The 23691-nt window shown below is 33.9% G+C and overlaps 2 protein-coding genes across 3 annotated transcripts in view; both read right to left on the minus strand.

The window, feature by feature from the left end:
- LOC117405841 (ceramide kinase-like protein) overlaps positions 1–16314 on the minus strand; it is a 44730-nt gene extending 28416 nt beyond the window's left edge. Inside the window, exons 1-2 of one of the 2 annotated variants that reach the window (XM_059032206.1) lie at positions 15803–16314; positions 2705–2944 (exon numbers count right to left, since the gene is read on the minus strand). In XM_059032206.1, the coding sequence (XP_058888189.1) occupies positions 2705–2944; positions 15803–16157 (595 nt within the window). In that variant the 5' untranslated portion in view covers positions 16158–16314. The remainder of the gene's footprint in view (positions 1–2704; positions 2945–15802) is intronic. The other variant, XM_059032205.1, reaches the window with a different exon arrangement.
- A 2881-nt stretch (positions 16315–19195) lies between these two features.
- On the minus strand, positions 19196–22414 carry LOC117404954 (neurogenic differentiation factor 1-like). The gene is made up of 2 exons (XM_034007797.3): positions 22262–22414; positions 19196–21522 (listed from the first exon to the last, which is right to left on the minus strand). Exon 2 carries the CDS (start codon positions 21516–21518, stop codon positions 20469–20471), a length of 1050 nt encoding a protein of 349 aa, XP_033863688.3. The 5' UTR covers positions 21519–21522; positions 22262–22414; the 3' UTR covers positions 19196–20468.
- Positions 22415–23691: the final 1277 nt, after the last annotated feature.

Here is a 23691-nt window from a genome sequence, read left to right on the forward strand (position 1 = left end):
AACATTTAGCTTCTTTAATCCAGCTCAGAGCTTCCCTCTAGGGAGCAAGATTCAGCAGCAGTGATTTAATAGTGTATGAAACAACAGAGATTATCCCCCTACAGAAACAAAGCAATCTTTTATTTACCATTGTGAGAGGCTATCAATGTGTAATTTTGTTGATCATTCATGCATACTAGCATGTGGCACAGCCAATGTTTTTTCCAGGTGTCATAATGTGAGAACCTAGTTTACTGCAAGATACCTGTACGACTTTGCTGATCACTGCTTGGTAACTGCTTTTAAAGATAATGATGAGAAAAAAGCAAGCTGAAAAGAAGTGTGGGTTTGTGCCACCCACTATAACTAAACCATGTGCTATTATTAATCAACCACAAAACCCACAGAATATTTTTCACTGCTTGGGTTTTTTTCTAAAAAAAAGGTTGGGTTAAACCATTACAAAGAAAAAGGCAGCTTTAGGACTTTTTTTATATTCAGGAAATTACATTGATTACCTAATAAAAAGTGTGACTACTGTTTGCAAATTAAATCAAATTAAAATTGGTGGTATGAAGTGGTATAGAATCAGACCTGCATTATTTTTTTTTATCAGAAATAAAAAATAAACTCTTTTCTCTGTCACATCACTGATCCCCCTTCAAGGTGTATAATAATGATCATGTTAATATATTCATGTCAACTATGAAGTCAGATACAGCCTTCCATTGCAGTCTAAAAACCATAAAGGGCACTTAATCTGATCTTTAAAGAACAGGATTGTTCTGGTCTTGAACCTATCCAGAGCTCTGCTGGTTTTGCAGGAACTATGATTCTCGACAGACAGACAAGACAGCAATAGAGAACCACCTTCATTTCCCTGATGTGAATGTTAAGCAGTTCTGTTAAGTATGAATGTGACAGTTACATCATGCAGTATTAACATGTACAACTCTAATTCAAAGGATTAACCAATGTAATAACATAATCACTTTATAAAATAGTGGTTGAGGATTTACTGGAGTATTGGTTTTAACTCTGTAAAACCACAAAAAAAAACATATGTTTTATATTTTACTCTACTATATAATAGTCCAAGCGAAGCTCACCACTGAGAAGTTACATACACCTATAGCAATAAGGGGTAACCTAAGGGGTGTGTGAATACTGAGATTAATATGGATTATAGATCTTTATTAAAACCATACTACACTGCAAATTGTAATATAGTCTTAGTGTTAGCATTTTATCATATTTCCTGATGATGCTGTATATTTTGGTTATCATGCTGATGTAACAGTTGTTTTTTTTTTATTTTATTATTTTTTTTTTTTTAATTAAAACAGCAATGATGTGCTCTTATTCATCTAAGGGCACAGGACTGCCACTGTTCAGAACTGTAAAATAAGGGTAATTTAGGTTGTAAATTAGTAAACTTTTTTTTCATAACTGTACAAAGTGCTTGTACATTTTTTGTCAATGTTAATATTAGATCAAATATATTCTAAAACATTTGTGTGTGTGTGATGATTTTCATTGGCAGTTGAAATCAGTAATTGAACTGTACCTTTTTTCCTTGAAATAAACACCAGATGCAGATAATACATAAGTGTATACTATTTCCCTTTTCTCTAACACCTTTCATAGTACAAAAGATCAATCAGTCAAACCTTTTCAGTGATTAGTCTTTATTAGAAATAATTTTACTATGTTGTAGTCTTGACTGAGTGTTTAAAGTTACATTACATTTTTATATAATTAATGTAAGCAAAGCATATAGTATTTAGTCTACAGCTTTAGCCAGACTAATGATACATTTCATTTTCTATATTACCGTATATAGATCCACTAAAGCGCATGTTTTGTTTTTTTTTGTTTTGTTTTCTTCCCCACAGGCTTTTTAATATGTTGGTAGTGATTTTTGTCAGGTTTTGGTGCCAAGTCCAATAGACCACTTGCACATGGTCCAGAAGGCAAAGCCACACCTTTACTAAGCACACAGCTTGCTATTGGACTCTAAAGCTGTTTCATTCTCCATTATTATTATTATTATTATTATTATTATTATTATTATTATTATTATTATTATTGTTCTTATTATTGTTCTTATTATTGTATTTTTTTAATTATTTGAATTATTTAAAACATTTGCCTTATCACACACTTGATATAAAGCTTAAAGTTCATACCATACACTGTTTTGTACAACTGTAGAACACAAACTGCATATTGTGCCATTTTACAACTTCATGAAAGCCATGCACTTTTCCATGTTTAGAATATATTTCTAAAATGTAACATTTAATTATTATTATTATTTTTTTTTCACAGCACCTAAGCCATTCTCCATGGACATGAGGTAAGGGAACATTATTACCAATTTACAGCTGCTTTGTTATCCTAAGAGTAATAATTCACACTCTAAGCGTAATAAATCACATATCATAAATATTTTATCTACTAATTGTGGTTTGTAGATTCCGTGGATCCTATTCAAGTTAATGAGAGACTTGAACAATGGGAATACATTCTAAAACCTCTTACGAAATCCATTGACATTGTGTTTAATTCATCAAAACAGATTTATTTTTTGTTTAAACACGACTTTTATGAAGACAAGGGCACAATTAATTTTGTTTTTCAAAATAATTATTGTGTGATAACATTTGTAAAGTACAGGAATATAAATAATAACTTGTAATGCTTATTTTAAACCCAGACTTACCATTTAATATATCTTTGAAGTGTCTGAACCAAACTTCACAGTGGTCCTCACTCATGTTGCTGAGGTGGATGGCATGGTCCTTTAGTTTCTTCCCTTTCTTCACACAGTGAAAGAGGGTTATGCCTAGCAGAGTCCCTCCTTTCTGCTGGCCCACAGAACGGCGACGTTTCAGCTTGACAGCGAAAACCTCCTTCAATTCAACATATTCTTCATTTAACAGCATTCCTGCCTTGGATCCTCCTGTTTACATGAGAAAGACAAAAAGCACGGAATAAACAAGAATGTAAAAGCAAAAGCATTTGCAGAAGTATGCCATTTAATTACACACACACACACACACACACACACACACACACACACATATATAGTTAACATATATATAGTATTTGATCTATGTTAATACTTTTTTTTTTCTTAGATTATGTCTTATATTATTCTAGCCAATGCCTTTGTTCGAATCTATCACAAGTGGAATGTGTTTGGTTGTGGTATGATATCCCCATTCCAAGTTTCTAGTGTTGCTAGACCAACACCCTGAAAACAAGAATCAATACAGATTCAATTTCATATATGGGAATACAGTGTTGACAATTCAGTTTATTTTTCAGAATCATTCTTTTCCCTTTCCTTGTACAGTATGAATAGTCTTCTGTTCTATAAGAGGTTGCCAATTTCTGCTTCTGATCAGTCTCAAGAAGCAGCATACTGTACAAAGTATAATGAAGACTTGTTGTTCTTTCTTTGGGCTTCAACTGTAACCTTAAACCACATTAGTAAAGAAAATGACTTCCAAATTATGGAAACAAGTCACTGTTTTATGAAATTAAAGGCAAGGCTTAACAGTGCATTATTTTTGAAATGCAGGAAGATTTGTGCAGGCCTAAACCAAATTGACTTTTAATTATTATTATTATTTTTAAGATGAAAAAGTTCAGGACTATTATTTGTGTCTGCTATGCTACAGTACCCAGAACCATGCAACATATCAACTCTAGAGATAATTTGCAGTATGTGGTGCTGAGCTTTTACATTCCCACTTTCACTCCCAGCTGTACGTTAGTACCATTTGGTAAAGTCTGACAATTAAACTGTATTTAAATATGTTTTTGAATGCAATAAACATTAAGTAGATGTACAATCATATTTCTAAGTATGCCTGCATCTTCTCATTTAGAACTACTGCTTCATTAGGAGCCTGTTGGCTGTAACTGTTTCAGAACATTAACTGTCCTCTCACATTACTTAGTAAGACACTGGGCACCATCTGTTCCTGCAAGGGCTTTAGATATACACCTCTTGGATATCATGCTTTTTATTCAAGTCACAACCTCTTCTTGTTGTTGTACTCTTTTAATTGTCAATTTAATTACAGGGAATATATATAATCTCTTCAGACAGGGCATTCTGTGAACAGGGACAAGGACAAACTGTCATGTGTTAACTTGGTGAACACAACTACCAGTTTGCAGTGGGACAAACAGTAACACACATTTAGACTTATTTAGCATTGCTTTTACAGAAATGAAATAGTCTAGAGCATTAAAAAAAAACAGTACTGTAAACTGTGGCCTTGTCTAAATCAATCCTGGCACATCTGTCTGATGCAGACTGCAAACAGGATTAGAGTTGGATTTATCTGCTTGACACTAATTGTGTCCGCAGTTTCTGCACATGTCCACTTTTTAAATACGGCCTAGAAAATAAGCCTGCCTGATATATGAAACTCAATGACAACCATTTCTCTACGTAGATTTGTGTTAGGCCTAGCAACATTTTACGTGAATATTCATCCTTGGCACTTGGATCTACTTATTTAGCTAATTCCCCAATTAAGAATAATACAATTCTGTTTGAATACACCACACACTGTGCTAAAACAGTAGGATGCAGAAAGCAATACATCTGAATACACTTTAATTTTAAACCAAACCTGTTACCTAAATCTTTATAACTGCATTAACCTGCTTACAGCCAGCAGGATGAAAACACATCAGGACTGCTGCTTTCATTCTGCACAGAAATGCAACATCAATAGATTTTAACGAGGCACAGTACAATGTAATCATTTCAATAGTGTTAAGATCTGTGGTCAAAGCCAATTTACAGTAGTTCAGCATGTTATTAATTTGCGGTTCAGGTTACTTATCAATTGTTATAGCTAACTTGAAATATGCAACTGTTCCAGAGCTGAAAACAAGTAAAAAGGTTGAATTAAGCAAATTATCAGTTCAATTAAGGATCTAGTTAAATAATTGAGAGCTTGGTTAGAATGAAAACCAGCAGCCACAGGGGGTCCCAGGACCAAGTTTGAGAAGCCCTGCTTTACACAGATGTGAGCAAATTGTCAGCTAATCAGAGTATGGGAATAGGTACACAGGAGTGCAGGCTGCTGTTGGCACTAATGTAAAGTTAAGGAATTCTGATTGCAAATCAAAAACATAAGAAAAGACAGAAGACGCACCAGAGGAGCTAAAACAGTAAAGGTTGTTTTTATACCTTTTTAAGCAGAAAACAATTCCCATAGCATGCTGTAGAGCGGCAGGTTGGAGTCAATGCCTTACATGTTAACGGGGAAAATGAGAGCAAGCCTTTCTATTTTCTTTATTGTTTAGCTGAGATATATAAAGCACATTTTTTTGCTGATTTCAGGACGCCATGATATGCTTGTTTTGTTCAAAAAAAAACAAACAATACAGTCCTTTCAGAAACTTGCTGTCTAACAATGCCACTCTGAAAGCACACTTCTGTTAGGATATAAAAAGAAAATCCACCATCAAACAGGCTGCTCCAGGCTTTAATCCTTTGATACTCATTCTTTATAATCCAGAACGCTGTCTGTCTTTGTTGTTCTAGAAATGTATTTGTCTTTCTCAGCCAAAACAGAGGCAAGCCTGTCAAATCTGCATGTTTTATTAATTTGATTTATTTACAAGCTTTGAAAAGTAAAATGTTGTCTTTTTTATTCAAATAGACTTGTACCTGCAAAGTCCATTGGTGTAAAGACATAGGATATAGTCTTCATTAACTTCTAAAACCCTGACTTGCAGGACCTTTTAAAGCAATTGTGCAGTTTTATACAGGCGAAACTGATTAAAAGTAAATGGCAAAGCAGAAATATCTCTTAAAATGTAAGTCTGAGATCTATTTTTTGTTTTAATAAATTCAGACTTTTGTTTTAAAGTGTTACTGAAAATAAATGTAAAGCATTCTCACTTACCACTTCTGCAAGACAAAAGTATGAGCAATATGATGTTTAGAAGACACTCTGTGGACAGTGAAATGACATAAAATACAGAATTCACTCTTTTTGTAAGGTGTGCACCCATTTATTTTAGCAATAAATGTTAGGATGTTTGTTATAAAAAATATATATATATACTTATTCCATAACTTCAGAACACTAAATATAAGGTACAAAGGTAAAAAACAATTCACCTAAAAGTTGGAGCCTGCAAGTATTTTACTTGATTGACCTTATATTACTTGATATACAAAAATAATACTTTGCACTTTAAATTGTGTATATTGTTCTCAGAATGTGTTCGGGTTCTCCTCTATAAATGTGTGTTTTAATACGGGCATAACTAAACTTATTAAACAAAAAAACTGATAATTTGGCTAGAACTCCTTTATCCTTGGTATCTGCAGTGCAGGTAAAATTAGATTTCTGGTTTTCCTTGTTAACAACAGATAAAATATACATTATATCACACATACTGTGTACAGAAAATTGGTTATTTTTTAAATAGAAGGCAACTATATAATAAACTTCCTTTCTCATTCTGGTTTTAAAATAAAATGAATATATTGCAAGTCAAACTGTGTTTCACTATGCTGTCACTGTCAGTTCTTGGCATTTATGAGACTGATTTAAAATGACATGATCGGAACAACCCTTAATTTTATTCACAGTGAGAAGTCCTAAGATTAAATAAAACTGTGCAGTCTCCTAGAAAAGTTTATTGCTTCCAGATGGATACAAGCTTCCTCCCAGCACTAATCTTGCTCAATGTGTACACGGGGTGCCATTTGCATATTATAATATTATTAATGATTTTTAAATTATCAGTTTTTGTAAAAGATTAAAATGATTGGACTTATCTAATAATACAGTTAAAAAGTAGTAATTGGGTATTTTAAACTTGGAGAATTCAACTGTAAGGATTAAATCATATCACCAATTCTGTATTAGTTAGTCTGTCTATTGCATTAAAGCAGTTTTAATGTTTTAGAATAGTTTCCTTGATTTGGTATTTTTGGTGTTGTTTTAATACAGTTAGACCAGCTTCAAGACATTAATATACTGTAAGGGCTCCAAATATTTCTTAATGCTTAATGTGTTTACAAACAAAACTAATACTGTTTATTGAAACCTGTCCAAATAAAAGATGTGTTGCCAGGTCAGATTGCATGCTCTTTGCCCCATGTTGTGTTGTGCCATGTGTTGCCCTGCATGTTGTCTAATACCATATTTCCCACCTGTGCCTGTAGAGTTTTGTATGCCCAGACTGACAAAAATTCAGAATTTATATTTTTAAATTGTTACTGGAAGCAAGATGTAATTAATATAGAATATACAGCAACTTTAGTTTACTCAATGTGTTTTTTTTTATTTTATTTTATTATTATTATTATTGTTTTGAGTTTACTAAAACATATTTACATTTTTTTAATATTAATGAAGTTTATAATAGAGTTCTCCTTTTTAAAATTGTTAAAGTAAATTGTTAAATTAATTTTGAAATACATTTGCATTGTTAAATAGCACCATATCCAAAACTACTTTGGCTTATGTTTAAGGCATTTCTATAGCTTAACTTAAATGCACATGAAGTACAATATAACAAATTCCCTAGAATATTGAACTTATTCCCTAGAACATTTAATTCCATCTATATGTCTCAATGTGTACCTCTAGTGGAGCAGGAGTGTGGAGTAGTGGTTAGGGCTCTGGACTCTTGACCAAAGGGTCATGGGTTCACTCCCCGGTGGGGACACTGCTGCTGTACCCTTGAGCAAGGTACTTTACCTAGATTGCTCCAGTAATAACCCAACTGTATAAATGGGTAATTGTATGTAAAAATAATGTGATATTTTGAAACAATTGTAAGTTGCCCTGGATAAGAAATAAATAATAATAATAAATGAGACACAAGGACATGCCAGTAATTCAGGTTGTGTGTTTGCCATGTTTTTTTCTACCAATGAACCTGCACTCTACAAATGTTTGTTTCTAGGAGACATATCATTGTGCAAAGTTTAACATCTGTTGCTTTAATTTTCTGATTATATTAGAAGTTGTCATCTTTAGATTGTCTGATTCTATTAGAAGTTGTCATCCTGCAACTGCCTTGGTTATTTTATTTCTCTTAAATCGTGGACTACCTTACCAAAGGTAACATTAGGTAAGATTAGTGCTAATGAGGGTTTGTGGAACCTGAGATATATGTGCTGTAATAGTTCTGTGTTCTTTCATCCTTTGTTTCTATATCAAGCCCTAGCTGGAAAATCAGAACAACACCTACGGTATCATTATATTTAGCCTACCACTGAAAAGATCAATCTGACCTACATCTGATTATTTTACATAATGCTGGCATTCTCCATGAACATTTCCAGCCACTTATAACTTATGTATTAATGAACTTTGAAAAAGAACCAAGTCTGTAATTAACATTTCAATTGCATTAAAGATCTCTAGTGTTTATTACAGAATAATGGAAACTAAGCCATTAATGATTGAAACATGTTTGTCACTTTGTCTTCTCCCTGGACACTATAAACTAGACTCAAGTAACCTCAGAGGTACAATTAGTTCCTGAAAATTGAAGGCATGTTCAGAGAAGCAGGCAAATACATTTATAAAGCATTGGATTTAATGGTCAATTAAATTCCTCCAAGCCATATTAACCAGGCTTACAACTACCTGTTTCTTTCATACCTTTCTATAAAATCACGTTGCCAGTGCTGAATTTCTAATGAAAGTGCTACACCTTTATAGCGTTGTATGTGTAGTTAAGGGACTGTCTATCTATCTATCTATCTATCTATCTATCTATCTATCTATCTATCTATCTATGTTCTAACTTGTTATGAGAATGCAAAATTGTATTTTTATTAATTCTTATAAGTGTCACAAAGCACTATTTAATAATGGTCTCAGAAACCTAGTTTCAAAAGACAACAGTCTTAAACATTAAGCGTGTTCTGACCCAAGTGGCAGTGAAATGGCATTATGGGGCAAATAGGAGGCATGACCATACTGCCATACTGCTATGTATCATAAGTGTTTTTAATGTAGAACATGTTTTTAAAATATTGTTTTCTTACAAAATTGTTTTCCATATTTGGGGTACCACTACACTGGGATGTATTGCTTATTAAAATATATATTTATTGCAACACCACTAGCAATGTGTTTTGAAGCAAATATACAAGGATGTAATAGTCAAATTAGTGTTATACTGTAAAATAAATAAATAAATAAATAAATAAATAAATAAATAAATAAAACACTGGGTTTTACATAAAGAAAATATACACACACACACACACACACACACACACAGTAGAACCTAATTTATCCGCAACCCATTCATCCATGACTTAAATTATCCGTGGCTCCCTGACGAGTTTTATCTCTGAAATACAGTATATTATTGCCAATGTAAACTTAATGCCCACGGTGCACATACATACACATAATGAAGCATGCGTCAGTCTACAACATATTGCATTTAACGCCAAATTGTATAACAGCAACGTGATGATGACAGCAGGCTTGTTTATTTCGTTTTAAAGTAAAACATATTTTTATAGAAATGTATTTTTTGTTTGAAATTCACTTAGCTACCATTATTTAATATTCATGCGTGGAATACATTAGCAATAATACCTTGTGATATGTCTAGCTGTTAGACACACAACTTAATGTATATGAAAATTGTGAGTTCTGGTGGGCTGAATAGCTTATTCCTGTCATAAAGTGTCTTATGATCTTGTAGTTTTGTAGTATTTTTATTGATTTTTTATTATTATAAAAAAAAAATGGTAACAGAAAAAGCTATGGAAATGGGGTTGGAGGTGTATTGCATTTTGAAGATTTAGGAGTAACACTGTCAAAGTAAACTAATTTTAAAACATTCTTCTTTGTAATATATTGTATTGCATACATCTTCAGTAAACACTACATTACTAGCTTTTGTATTTTATTCATGCATTCTAGCAACACGCAAACACACCTAATTTATCTGCGGATTTCACACATCCGTGGACCTATGTCCCCCGAGCACACGGATAAACAGATTTCCACTGCATCCCATTAGCAGTTTCTAAAAAAAAACCCCATAAAATAATGGTGTTGACTAAATCAAGGTGATACAGGATATTCAACAATAGTTACATTAATCTAGCTAAATAAGAATAACAAGATTCTAGGCTCCATCTGTGAAGAAAATATTAGCTGTCAGAATCTGGTACTGTTGTTTATCCTGGTTATAGATCATTAACTTAGCTAACAAAGGAGACTGGAACATTAATCCCAGGATTAATTGACTTCTCCAACTGAAATGGACCATTTTATTTGTTTAATAATAATATAGCATCTACTGATGGAATATTGCAGTCTACATGCAGACAGGATAGTGCTGGTCAGTGTGATATGACATTACAGTAATTTCCATGTTCAATCAAACACAGGTATTTTAAAGAACACTTTCAGCTAGTCCCTTAAGTAGTCACTGTAAGCAGATTGGACTGTATTACTGACAAGGGACATATTTAGTTCATTTGTTCCTAGGCTTGTATTTAGCATCTGTTACATCCATAAAATATATGATCATAAGTGCTTAATAATCATATTTCAAGCCATTTCCCTAGGATTACATTTTAATTATGCCTCTGCTATTCTTATATAGTCATTTTTAAAAGTACCAAATGATACATTTAATCCAAGGGTAAGACATGATGTAAAATGATCCTATTGTGTTGTGGGGCAAGTGTAAAATAATTTAAAAGTAAGGACCACCAAGAAACTACACAGGATTGTAATTTAACTGCACCATCCAGCAAAGTTGTATCTTGCTAGTTTTATGCCCTTACAATTGTTCTACTCCTCTCTGAAAATGACCAGACATGGAAGAAGTATAGTTCACACTAAGCCTACTTAATAATAACAATGTAAAGCTGAATTAGGATAAATGTACAAGTCATAGTTTTTTTTTTTCATAAATAGATACAGTATAGTTGTCATATTCTGTATACTGAAACAAAAAATAGCTTTGCATTACTATAGTATGCTATAACAGCACATTATCTTGATTATTTATTAAAAAAATCATGGATAACATCTGCTAAAATATTTTATTAGAAAAATCTTAATATTTTCAATAACAATATGCTAAATGTCAGATTTCGACTTTTTAAAGCTTTTAATTTCAACTCTCTACAACTTTACCTACTGGGGTTAATTTGTCCAAATGTGCCAGACCTTACCTTCCTAAAGAACAGAGGACACTACTAGGATAAAATATCCCAAGGCAAAATAAATTCACATTACCATAAAATAGAGAAACCTAGCTTATGAGTGCTTTTTCTGCATTTTTTTTTTGGCAGTTTTGTGATAGCATTTGGTAAAGGCCATAGGGGGTGATTAGATGCTTTCTTTGTAATGAGAGTTCTGGCTTAACAGCACTGGCGTGTATTATTACAGACACAAATGCAACCTATGCTTTACATAAACAAATCAAAACATAAGACCAGCTCTAGGAAGCTGCAAAATTGTATGATTTTCAGTTTTACTGAACGTCAGTGCTCACACCACGTTTAATGTTTAAGACTTTCATCTTTTGAAACAAGGTTCATGAGACCTTTTTTTTATTGAGTGCTTCATGACTCTTAAAAGAATTAATGAGAATACCATTTTCCTCCAGTTAATTTTGTCTAAATAAACTGTATAAAACTTCAATTTCCTCCTGTCAACTACTGTATGTATACACAGTAGCTGATAGGAGGAAATTGAAGAAGCTGCCGTTCACTTGGTGGATACAATCCGCATAACATTAACACAATATTTCCATAATCTAAAGAGTGAAAACATGAAAATGTGAGGGAATATGTAAATATACATATTCATCTTTACTGAACAGAAGTTCTTTTTTTCTGGGTATCATTTACTTGAACATTTGCTGACTGTCCATTAGACTGACAGATGCCTTACTTGGTGGTCGTAACATATGACTGGTGTCTATTACAAGCACATCTGTTCCACATGACTTTTTTGGCACCATATTGCATTTTATTATGTGGCATTGTTACAAAAGTACATTTGTTTTTATTAAATTGTTATAAATATCAGTTATTTCTTCATAGCTAAAAAAAGAAAGACAATCCATAATTAAAACAACATATTTAGCTCCTGATTGAAACAACAAATCTGGGCATGGTACTTAAAGACCAGATTATAAAAAAAATCTAGCGACAAACTGATTACTTTACCATGTTAAGTAAAGCATTTAAGCCCCAAAGGCAGGTAAGTTCTATGATTAAGAAAGGCTGGGTTTACATGCACATGAAAATCGACTCTACAGTCTTGACTCTGTAACGTTGTCACGCGAATAGGTGATGTTGTCATGCAAAACAGCAAAAGAACGTCCTTTGGTCAGCGCGACTTTAAGGGCAGGGTCAATCGCTTTCTCACGATACAAATAGCTGTAAAAAGTGTGTGTGTGTGTGTGTGTGTGTGTGTGTGTGTGTGTGTATGTGAAAGGTAACCAGACAAACAAGTAGCTGATGCGTGGCGTAATGCAGAATGTGCACGACAACACGTGAATTTATTTCCCTTGTTAAATGTTTTTATCTTCATGGCAACGCATGAAGCTCTCCTCACGATATTCAGAGTCGTTCTTTTCCTACTTAGTAAGCAGACACGGACACTGAAATATCCCTTCCCCTAAATGACTATGAATTGAGTAATCTTCATTGGTACGGCTGATATTTTCACCTAAATCAGAACTGCATAGCAACACATTTCCTGAAAAGTATGGCAAACAGGTTGTGAGGAAAACTGTCATGACTTGTACATGTAAACGCCGCCTAAGATGCAAGATTTATGTCATCACTAAAGGTTCAAATATCAGACTCAGTATAGGCAATCACATTAAACTTCAACATGCTTTTTTACTAAAAGGTTTCACCCAGGCTTTCAATCATAGGCCATTGCTCTACTGGGAATAAGGACCCGATGTAATCTTGTTAAAAAATGTACTACATTGAGTTGAATGAACAGTATTTTTGCACTGCACAATACGTCAACTAGAGGCAACACTGACAACACCAAATTAATTTCCCAGATGACCAAGAAAGAGGTTGAACTGTATATATTTTTTTCAGGATTTGTAGCAAAATAATTCCATATATATATTTGTCATTTTGCACATCCATTAGCTACATGGGTCTCAAATGTGCAGTTTTAAAAGAAAAACATGTAGGTTAATTTTAAAACATGATAGCTGGTACTACTTTAGGTTAAATTAAGCTCTAGCTTCCTATGCCTTACTCTTGGGTTGTCTGTTTGCACTTGCACTTCTTGGGTCATTTCACCCTAGAAGTGTCTTCTGGGTCAAAGTATGCTACTGGCTGAAAGCAACAGGGGAAGCAAGTGATTGGTTATTGTCAGGAAAGAAAGATAGTAAAGGGGTGGGGACAATTTTACTCTCCAGGTGAAATGACCCAGGAAGTACAAGACAGTCTAAAAGCATTGTTTATAAGAGTTGTCTTTAACCTAGTGTAGTATGAAATATCATGTTTTGAAATATAAATACATGTTTACTATAACAAGTGTTTCTTTCAAAACTTTATATTTGAGACCAATATACTGAATGGATGTTCACGGCAGATACATTTTATGGAACTATTTTTTTTTTAGCTACAATTACTTTAATGCTTTTTAGGATTCAAATTTTCTATAATAACTGACACACCATTTCTATGTATGTCATTTCTAGATATCTCACAGAAGCAAAAGCCTTTAAAACCAGTCATATTGTTCAGTGTTGAAATAGCATCTTAAGGCTACCTTCCAAGGATATGTTGATCAAGTTCATCCTACAGGGTCTTGATTAGCCTGAGATCCTGTGATTGGGCAGGCCAATGGATGAAGTATTTGAAGTCCCTGCTGTGCTCGTCAAATCAGTCCCTGACCCCTCTATTTCTAGCACTGTTATCTTGGCACTGTCCACCCCGGTCAGGAAGGAAATGGTGCATTGAAGGCAGAACTGCATCTGCCATCATATTCTGCTACAAGCAGTGCATCTTCATTATTATACAGGCTTTTGTTTCATATAAGACAGATCAGTGCAAGGCTTTGTTGGCAATCATGGTGTTTGGTTTTGAATCAGATTGCTCAAAATGCTGCAGCTAGGGTCTTCACTTCCTTGCCTCCCATTCATTTTAGAACTGGTTTTAAAGGTCTGTTTTAACTTATCAGGCTCCAGGTTAACTTGGTCCCACTTATCTGCATTGCTTTCTGTATCCTTTATCCCATGATCTGACCCCATGATAGGGGAAGCAACTTTTTTTTCACAATGCTCTGAAACTAAAAGCCTACCTCTTGAACAAGCTTAATTCGTTTTATATTAGGAATTTCTAGTCATAATTTGACTATGAACCAATTAATCAAAAACATAATAATATTAATATTAATATTTACTTATACATGTTCTAGGTGTGAAGAATTTCACTCCATTAGGTACTTCTTTAGTGAAATGGAAACCTGTCCAGAGTAGTAAGGTCACTGTAGGTCAGCTGTTGTACACAGACTGTCCCGTTACCCTTTATAAAGAGTATGTAACTTAATCTGTACAGTACATCAACCTTTACTTTAAATGACTGGTACCAGTAATAAAGAATTAGAAATAAAAAGATGCAACAATTGTCTGTTTATACTGATGCACTAGCCAAAAACATTTCCCTACTTGACTTTTCTTTACCTTTAAATATCTGGTGTATAAAATATTTTTTTAAATTTTTTTTTATAAAAAGTAATAGGGTCATTCCAGCTCACGTGGACCATATACGGGCGATGTGTTTCTTCCATTTGTGTTTGATGATGAACCACATGTCATGGAGAAGAGATCCAAAGTAGGTGTTGTGTACAAAAGATGATGCCCATGGTGAAAATGTGTCTGAAGTTATACTTGCCCATTTTGATGACCTTTACCTATTTTTTTTAATGTGGACAGTGCCCTACATAAACAACGTTGGTATCATGATAAAGCTTGTTTCAAGGGCTTTCTAACAAAGTGTTGATAATTAGTAATTGACAAGGGTCGAGCAACTTTTCTTGTCCACTTGAGCTGGAATAAACTTCAATACATTTTAATTGATGCACATTTACCCAAAACACTGTGGTAATCTGAAGCCATTATTATTTTAAAGCACTGTCTCCTACTTCACCTCTACTGTTAAATTGTGTAAGGCTTGTAAACGTGTCATCAAACTGCAGCACCCTGAACATGGCATTTGGCGGGATTAATTGCAGAATTTATAAAACTTTGCAAAGACATGAGAACATGCCAAACATAAATTAACCTAAAACTAAATGTAAGCTTTCTGAATAAGGCCCAATTGTGTCATCTGAGATTCAAAGCGATCAATACTCTAACACCCAGTATGTGCATGTAGAGTACCCATCTTGTAATACTAAAAAGAGATATACTTAGTCACAACTTTCTAAACTAAAGACAAAGCACAGGTAAATATAACTGTATGCAGTGCATATGTTTTTGTAGTTACAGCATCTGACACGTCTACATGTTTTAAATATATTATTTATTTAAGCAAGTAGGATGACTGAAAAACCATACATAGTTGGCATCCTGCTTGTGTCCATAATTATATATGGGTTACTAATTTCAAATTTCCATTCGCATGCTACTGCACTTTAGTATTTATAAATGTTAAACGGTGAAGAAACTGTAAAATGCATGCTATACCTGCACCTATATTTTCTATGGCTTCACTATCATTACTACTCTAGTCATGTATACACATCAGTCACCTACATTGTCATGGAAACCGTGCAAACACATCACAACCCACCTGTAGGGGTCTCGGGCTGGATTGGAGTCCATACCAATCTACTCGCTCTTAATTCTACGTCGCAGCTCTTTTTTTCTATTTTAAATATACCCCTAAGGATCGACTCCTCGGCGTCTCTTTCTGTTTGGCATTTCTCTCCAGTTCGCCTTTCCTCGGCCTCCGAGTCTGCAGCATCTTCCAAGGCGAACAGCTGTGGGACCGAGACAGAGCGTTGCGGCGGTTTCATTTTCTTCTTTTTCTTGCCTGTGTTGTCTGTGCTGACTGGAGACACCAGTTGCGCCTGCTGCTGCAAGTCTTCCGAGCTCCCAGACCAGGCATTTAAAACGGTAGCAGATCTGCGAGGCGTCTCAAACATGACAAATCTTTATATTTTAAGCAATTCTCCTGAAAGGTTGTTTTCCAGTTCAGTGCGGCACCTTGGCTTAATGTTACGCTATGAACTTCCTTTTTAGATTCTTTGGTTACATGCTGAGCGCGCTCGCTTGGGCGTCCTCTGTTTAGGTCACGCGCATGCTCGTCCGTGCTACACTGTGATTTTCATGTCATTATAATGAAAACAAAGAGTCCCTTGCTATACTACAGCAGCGACAAAATATGAATAAATAAATACTACATTACAGTACCTTGCAGCAAAAAGACAGCATTGGTTGCATGTACTGTGTGCATGACTGATTTCGTTGCCCCTAATTTATAATATTGCACTACAATGTTGCTATTCAAACAGTGAATAATGGTGCCACTTTATCATATGTCCCATAAATAGAGCTGAATTGTTATGCGCATAAACTGCCATTTATGGAACTAAATAGGAATATGTGACTGAAGGGTAGGGAGGGCTGAAGTGTTGATGATATGTAATGGGTCAGTCACACAAAACCAATACAACCTAACAGCAAGGCGTTTACTTTGATCACATGACCCCAGTGTTATAATATATATTTTAAATAGAAATCAACATTTATTCCATGCTACTCATGTGAATAATACTGAAATTAATAGAGGGGTCAATTTGTATGGGTACCACTGTAGCTATGAGCAGTGATAACACTATAAGATTTCACTTACTGTGACCAAGCTGATAAAAATAAAGAAATTATAATTGGAATTCGGTAACAGTACTTCTAATTAAGACTTCTTTACTGTATCTCAACATCTGATTATTCTAAAGTTTATTACAGTCTAATTTCCATGTCTTCTTCTTCTTCTTCTTCTTCTTCTTCTTCTTCTTCTTCTTCTTCTTCTTCTTCAACCCTCTTTTTATGCAGACCTGAGATATAACACATCTGAAAATACAAATCGATGATATTGCAATAGCATTTGTGTTCTCTTACATTTTTAATTATTGCCATATTTGTTTTTGTTAATTAGATTTTACGAAATGTAGTTGTTTTGTGTACCGTGCAGTTTGATGGGTTTGATCTTAATGAAGTCCATGATTAAAGTGAGACCAAGTTCTTTTTTTAAAAATGAACAAATAGGTTTATGTCTTTATAGAAATAAACTTTGCATACTAATTTTAAAATGTAATTATTCGTTAATTTACAAAATCTACCCTTTTGTGATCCAACTTAAACTGTTATAAATCTCAACATTCTTTTGTAGGTTAATGTTGCCTTTACATTTTAGAGTAAATCAGATTTATTGCAAAGTGACAGGTGGTAATCCTAATGTGAAAAAAAATCAGGTAATTGAAAAGGTTAGTTGTGATATGACAAAGCTTTATAAATAGTCATTAGACATTAAAGAGAATATGTGCTTGACATTGGCATTGGATCTGTGGTATTTTCCCCATCAGAAAAATGTCCTGTGTTATGCAGAGTGCATTCATGCATAAACAAAATCATTTTCATAAATTAAAACCTACCCTGCAGAAGGAACATCTGTGACTGCCTTGGTTTGAATAAAAGATGGTGGCATGTGTGCTGCCCCTTGACAGACTAAAGAAATGCCTTATGTTATTCTTTGAGTAATCAATTGACTGAAATGTTAAAAAAAGTACTAATACAAGCTTTGTAGTATCTTCTTTAGGTTATCCATTTTTCAATATAGGCTGTTGTTACATTTTAACTGCTTACTGTTTACTATTATTATTATTATTATTATTATTATTATTATTATTATTATTATTATTATTATTATTATTATTAGTTTAGTTCACCAGGTGATTGCAAGCCAGACAAATGGAACACATTCAACTTCAGCTTTATGAAATTGAATTGCTGCAATGCATGTACCCATCTAAAGATGAATTTAGGATTCAAGACATGACAGTGCTTGCAGATATGTACCGGTACGTAAATAGTGAAGTTGACACCCCTCCTAGAAACTTGGCGTTTATGGTGCAGTTTGTTTTAGAAAGGGAATGTGGTGGTAATTTGGTCTTTCATGTAGATGCCTTTTTCCCCTTAGATTATCCAAAATGCCATTCAGGTCTGTCTGTAAAATGTGGGCAGCTATTAAGAGACCAAAATAAAGAGCTAAACAGAGACTTAAAATAATATGCTTGCACTCTGGAAAATGGGGAGATTTGCATGATAAATGTTCAATGATGGTTTCAGGACTATGGCCTTAAATATACACAGAAATCAGACTATGCTAATAGGGATGAAACAACTGCCAAGGGGAAAATAAATGATGCCAAGTACATATTCTCAAGATACACAGCCACCACATATATGGCAAAGACAAGCACTATAACATTTTAGCGTGGGCAGGAGAATTGTCTTTTAGTTCCTTCTGCCTTCTAGGGAAACCGGGCTGTATCTGTGTCGAGGGTCAGAGAGCTGACTGTGAGGAATTCTAGTCAAGGATGAGGTAAGACATGGTTTTACTGTATGTGGTTCCTAATATAGATTTTCTTTTTTAAATGTAATTAAAACTTATAACATTTTTACAATATAGATATTAAATTGCAATGACTTCTTAATAAATAAAGGGATATTGTCATACATAGACATAGACATATGTTTTAATGTATTATCATTACTGTTGTCTACTAAACTGGCGCAAAATTATTCTCCGTCACCAAGAAGAATTCCATATGGAAGATGAAGCAGAAATAGAAAAGCTACAATGTTTTTCAAAGTTTGAAGAAATTAACTTTGATCCTCACACCTGCCGTGGAAGAGAAAATATCATGAACAACGGGAAGATTGTACTAGTTTCAGGTAGCCTACGCATGCCAAAATATATTTTCTTACTTTTTCAATATTGAAGGCCAAATTTCCAAACAGGAGATTTAAGAAACAAAGCTTGAGAAGTGCCTAATTTTAATTTATCTGTAACCAAGTGTAGTGATGAAATACAAACTTTAAAATGCACACACACACACACACAAACACACACACACACACACACACACACACACACACACACACACATATTAATAACCAATTGTGATAATTTCCTTTATTCTACAAATAATACATTTTGCACCTTTTATGAGCTATCAAAATAAAACAATAATCGCATAGTAATTACATACACTAAGAAAATCACAATAAAGGAGAAATACAACATTTTACCAAATGTTCAATACTATTTGAATATAAGTGGTTCGGAGATGTATATTATAAATCCCCAATGCGTTGTGGCAATACATCATAATAATACACAAGATTGCAAATAAAATTAGAGTACAAATTGATTCAAGTTGAACCAGCATTATACACTTCAAACATCACGTTATGTGGACTGCATTGTGCATGCAATATATCTATTGATCTATATTTATGGAATAAGTAGTGTGAATAGTGTATCTACTGCACTAATTACCTACTACAGGAATACATCTGAATATTGATAACCTGATCAACTGCAGGCTCCACGTGATAAGCCACTGATTATCCATTTATAGAATCAATGAGTTAAATTTATGAGGCAAGAGCTTCCTAGAATTTTAAAAGAATGACTATATAGAGTATTAAGAAAAAAAACAGTGCACATTTTATGTGATAGTCAAGCAACGTCTTGATATGCTTTTAAAAGATTTTATATTGTACACCCACTCAAGTATTTTGCTTCTGAATATCGTCAAAAGAATTGTCAAGATTGTGCAACCTTGCATGATTATTCCTTAAGGAAGTGCTAACATAACAGAATAAATGTCTAAGCACTTGTCTGCTGGTTAAATTGTTAAAATTACTTATTTTTTATTTTTTTTATTTTTTTTAATAAAATATTGATGGAGTTGTATGGGTTAAAATATGAAATCGACCTTATAAAAGTTCATTAAAAATTCTGTACAAAATAATTCCTTATGGTAAAGATAAGTAGTAAAATGTTGGTTGAAAAAAATATATATATAGTTTAAATTGGCCCATTATTACTTTAAAAATTGCATAGATTCCTAATTATTGCTTGTGATTTTGTCAAATGGATCAGATAATTAACACAATCAGAATATAGCCACGGCAATTCTTAGAGTGGCTTTTTTTTTTTTTTTTTTTTAAATAGAAGCACTATTAGAGTATAATACAAGGTGAATGGGAATTTGCATCCTCATTTCTCCTAAAGGCAGTAATAACAATAAATACATACATTATTTTAAGTATGTAATATTTGCACTTTGCAGTGATATAGCAACCCAATGCATTGACGCCTTAAACAAGACATTCATTGAGTACATTTGATTGGATTCTGCAATGCATTTTGACTTTTTGTCTAGTTAGTCATGAAAAATAGCATTCAGTTGGGCACTCATGACTCTTTCGTGGTGGGAATGTCCATCATATGACATGATGTTGTCAATGGGGATTTCGCAGCGAGGTGCAGTGTTTGAGTAAAGAGAAGCATGACCCTGTGGTCCCGCCAGACTTGCTGCTGGATAGTGCATGGTAAAGGCATAATTCTTTTCAAACTCTGAAGAAGGCTCATGTTTAAAGGAGAAGTTTCCATTAACGCTTAATGGTGGGCTCAAGGGTCCATCAAATGAAGGGCTAGCACAGTCTGTAAGAGTGCTTTCAAAAAATGGCTCCAATGCGCTTCCATACGAATGCGGTTTAACATGAAAAATGTGGGAGCTGTCCATGGTACCATATGGTGGACTGGGAAGACCAGGGGAATGATATGAGTATGGATGAACAGGGAAGGAAGAACTTGCTGTTTGCATATGTGAGGGTATTTCCTGGCTCTGCTCTGGAAGGAAGGTTCTTGGGTTCAGCTGAAGGCAGCCTGCTACCAGATTAGTGGTGGGCTGGGACAAGCCTTTGCAGAGGGCCTGTACGAAGGACATCAAATCTGGGCTTTTGCCCGATCGCAGGGTTTCAGAAAGAGCCCAGATGTAATTTTTTGCCAGCCTAAGGGTTTCAATCTTGGATAACTTTTGAGTTTTTGAGTAGCATGGCACAACTTTACGCAAGCTGTCAAGTGCATCGTTGAGCCCATGCATGCGGTTCCTTTCCCGGGTATTGGCTTTTGTGCGTCTCATTTTAAACCTCTGCAGTCTCGCTTTTGTCATTTTCTTTTTCTTGGGTCCCCGCCTTTTAGGTTTTTGATCATCGCCTTCCTCTTCTTCCTCATCTTCCTCATCATCATCACCTTCTAGTCTGTTCAATTCATCATCATCTTCATAATCCTCTCCTTTGCTCATCCTGTCATGCTCCCTATTGTTCTTCTCCATGTCATGCTCGTCTTGAGAACTTAGACATTCATCAGTCCAGTTTGAAGTGCTTTGGGACTCTGGCATCATGCTATTCTCTGTGAATGATTTTGTCATATCCCTGAATTAAAGAGAATTAACACAATATATTAAAAGGCGTTGCCAAAAAATAAAAATAAAGAAATATAAAAGGTTAAATTTAAATATATAAAATTAAAAAATATTTGTAAATGGTTTTACAAACTAAATATAACAGAAATAATCATTACTTAGAATTAATCATAACCATGTTCTGTACCTGTGAAATTAAGTAAAAGTGGAATTAATATTTTAAACAAAAATATATTTATATGATTTTATTAAAACTGTACCAACATATAGATTGAACTATAGTGTTGAAAAAAAACCTTAAAAACACATTAAGATTATTTCTGTAATAAACAGCCCATAAGCAAATTGATTGGTTTGAATTATTAATATATGTTTTTTTGTTTTGTTTTTTTAAGCAATGCAACACATTTTCTGTTGTCTCCCGGTGCTGTAACAGGTAGCATATGTTCCTATGTTTCATGCTGCTCTACGTTACTCACATATTCATAATGTATACTTCAGCATGTTTAATGCAAGTTTTTGCAGCATTCCAAAACTACATACTTCATACAAAACGGCTTCTATGTCTATATAGAAAATGAAGCATTATAACAAAAAAGATTACACTCAACAGAGTTTTCACACTTTAAAAGATGTTACAATGCTTAAAATTGGAAAATTTGCATTGACAATGAAAATATGTATTTTAGTTGTGTAAGAATATATAAAATACTATTTTGTAAACCATATGATAATTAGCTGATAATTACCTTTTCAATAATTCACGTTATGACAGTCTCATAACCCTTCCAGCAGTTTGAGCGTTTCCCGTATATTCTGGTTGCTTGTGCAATGGATGCTCAGTTTATATAGCAGTGCTGCTGATGCTGAGAGATGAGCATGTATATCTGTCGCTGCTGTTAATACCCTTACACCAACGACTGGCAGCAGACTCCACCTCTTTTCCCGGCACGCGCCATATGGTCAAACACGTCACACAAACTGCCCCTAGGATCACGTGACATCTTCCATTCGTATTCAACAGAGCTCTCTTTTCCATTCTTTTGTGGCCAAAAGAAAGTGGCCATCTGTCGCCAGTTAGAGACCACGAACCTTTTTGTACCCGCAGGAAGAAATAACCCTTTCTAATCGTAAATATATGTATATATTTTTAAAAAGACCAATTGCCACTAATAATAATAATAATAATAATAATAATAATAATAATAATAATAATAATAATAATAATAATAATAATAATATTTGCTGTACACAGACTGGGTTAGTAGCTGGACTTGGAATGCAGTTAGGTGAAGAAAATAACATACGTTTATTATAATGCTATAATAAACGTACATACGTTTATTATAACATACGTTTATGATAATATTATATTGAAATACTATTATATGCAGTTAATTGTTTGATCTGTATATGCAGTTGTGTTTAAGATACATATTTAATAAAACTCGCCGGCTTTTAATACTAACCTTTAAATTTCAATTTGCTGGTGTAATTGGGTTGAGATTGTTCATCTGCTATATGACTTTTTTTGTTTGTTTGTTTTTTAATCAGTCTTAGCCCGCCGGACAGTAATCGGGTGATGTCTGGATTGAGTCACAAAATAGATTCTCTTTTCAGACTGAAGGGTCTGCACGCGAGCAGCACGCGTATTAACAAAAACGTGTTTCATGGCTCACTTACATTATCCGACATTCAAAATCTGCTCTTTTCTATTCAATTTAATATAATCCGCCAGAAATCGACATACTGACCATTGGGCAGACATCGAAGTAAGTGGGGAAAAAAACAGCCACTCAGAAAGAAAATAAATCGATTTCAGATTAATATTTCAAAGGGACAGTTGTGTTTAATTGCTGAATATTGCTTGCGTTTTGCATCCTAAATGAGTATCTTAAAAATTAAATATGCAACTTTAATAGACACCCGCATTATTTTAATCGAAAAATAAACTGCTCGTGACAATTTAAATAATTGTTAGATAAACTTTAAACCATGGAAGCAGTCAGATGTATTAAACACAGTTGTCCACATTACAAAATCCTTCCGATTTAAATCCCTCTTGGACATGCGGCATTGTCTTAATTAAGATAATTGATTTGTATAAATAAAACCTGATAGAAAGGGATAAAACAGAATCGACCCCGAATTGCTGTCAGCAGCCTATTTCTAAACGACA

The sequence above is a fragment of the Acipenser ruthenus genome, chromosome 10 (assembly GCF_902713425.1).
Source record: "Acipenser ruthenus chromosome 10, fAciRut3.2 maternal haplotype, whole genome shotgun sequence".
NCBI lineage: Eukaryota > Metazoa > Chordata > Actinopteri > Acipenseriformes > Acipenseridae > Acipenser > Acipenser ruthenus.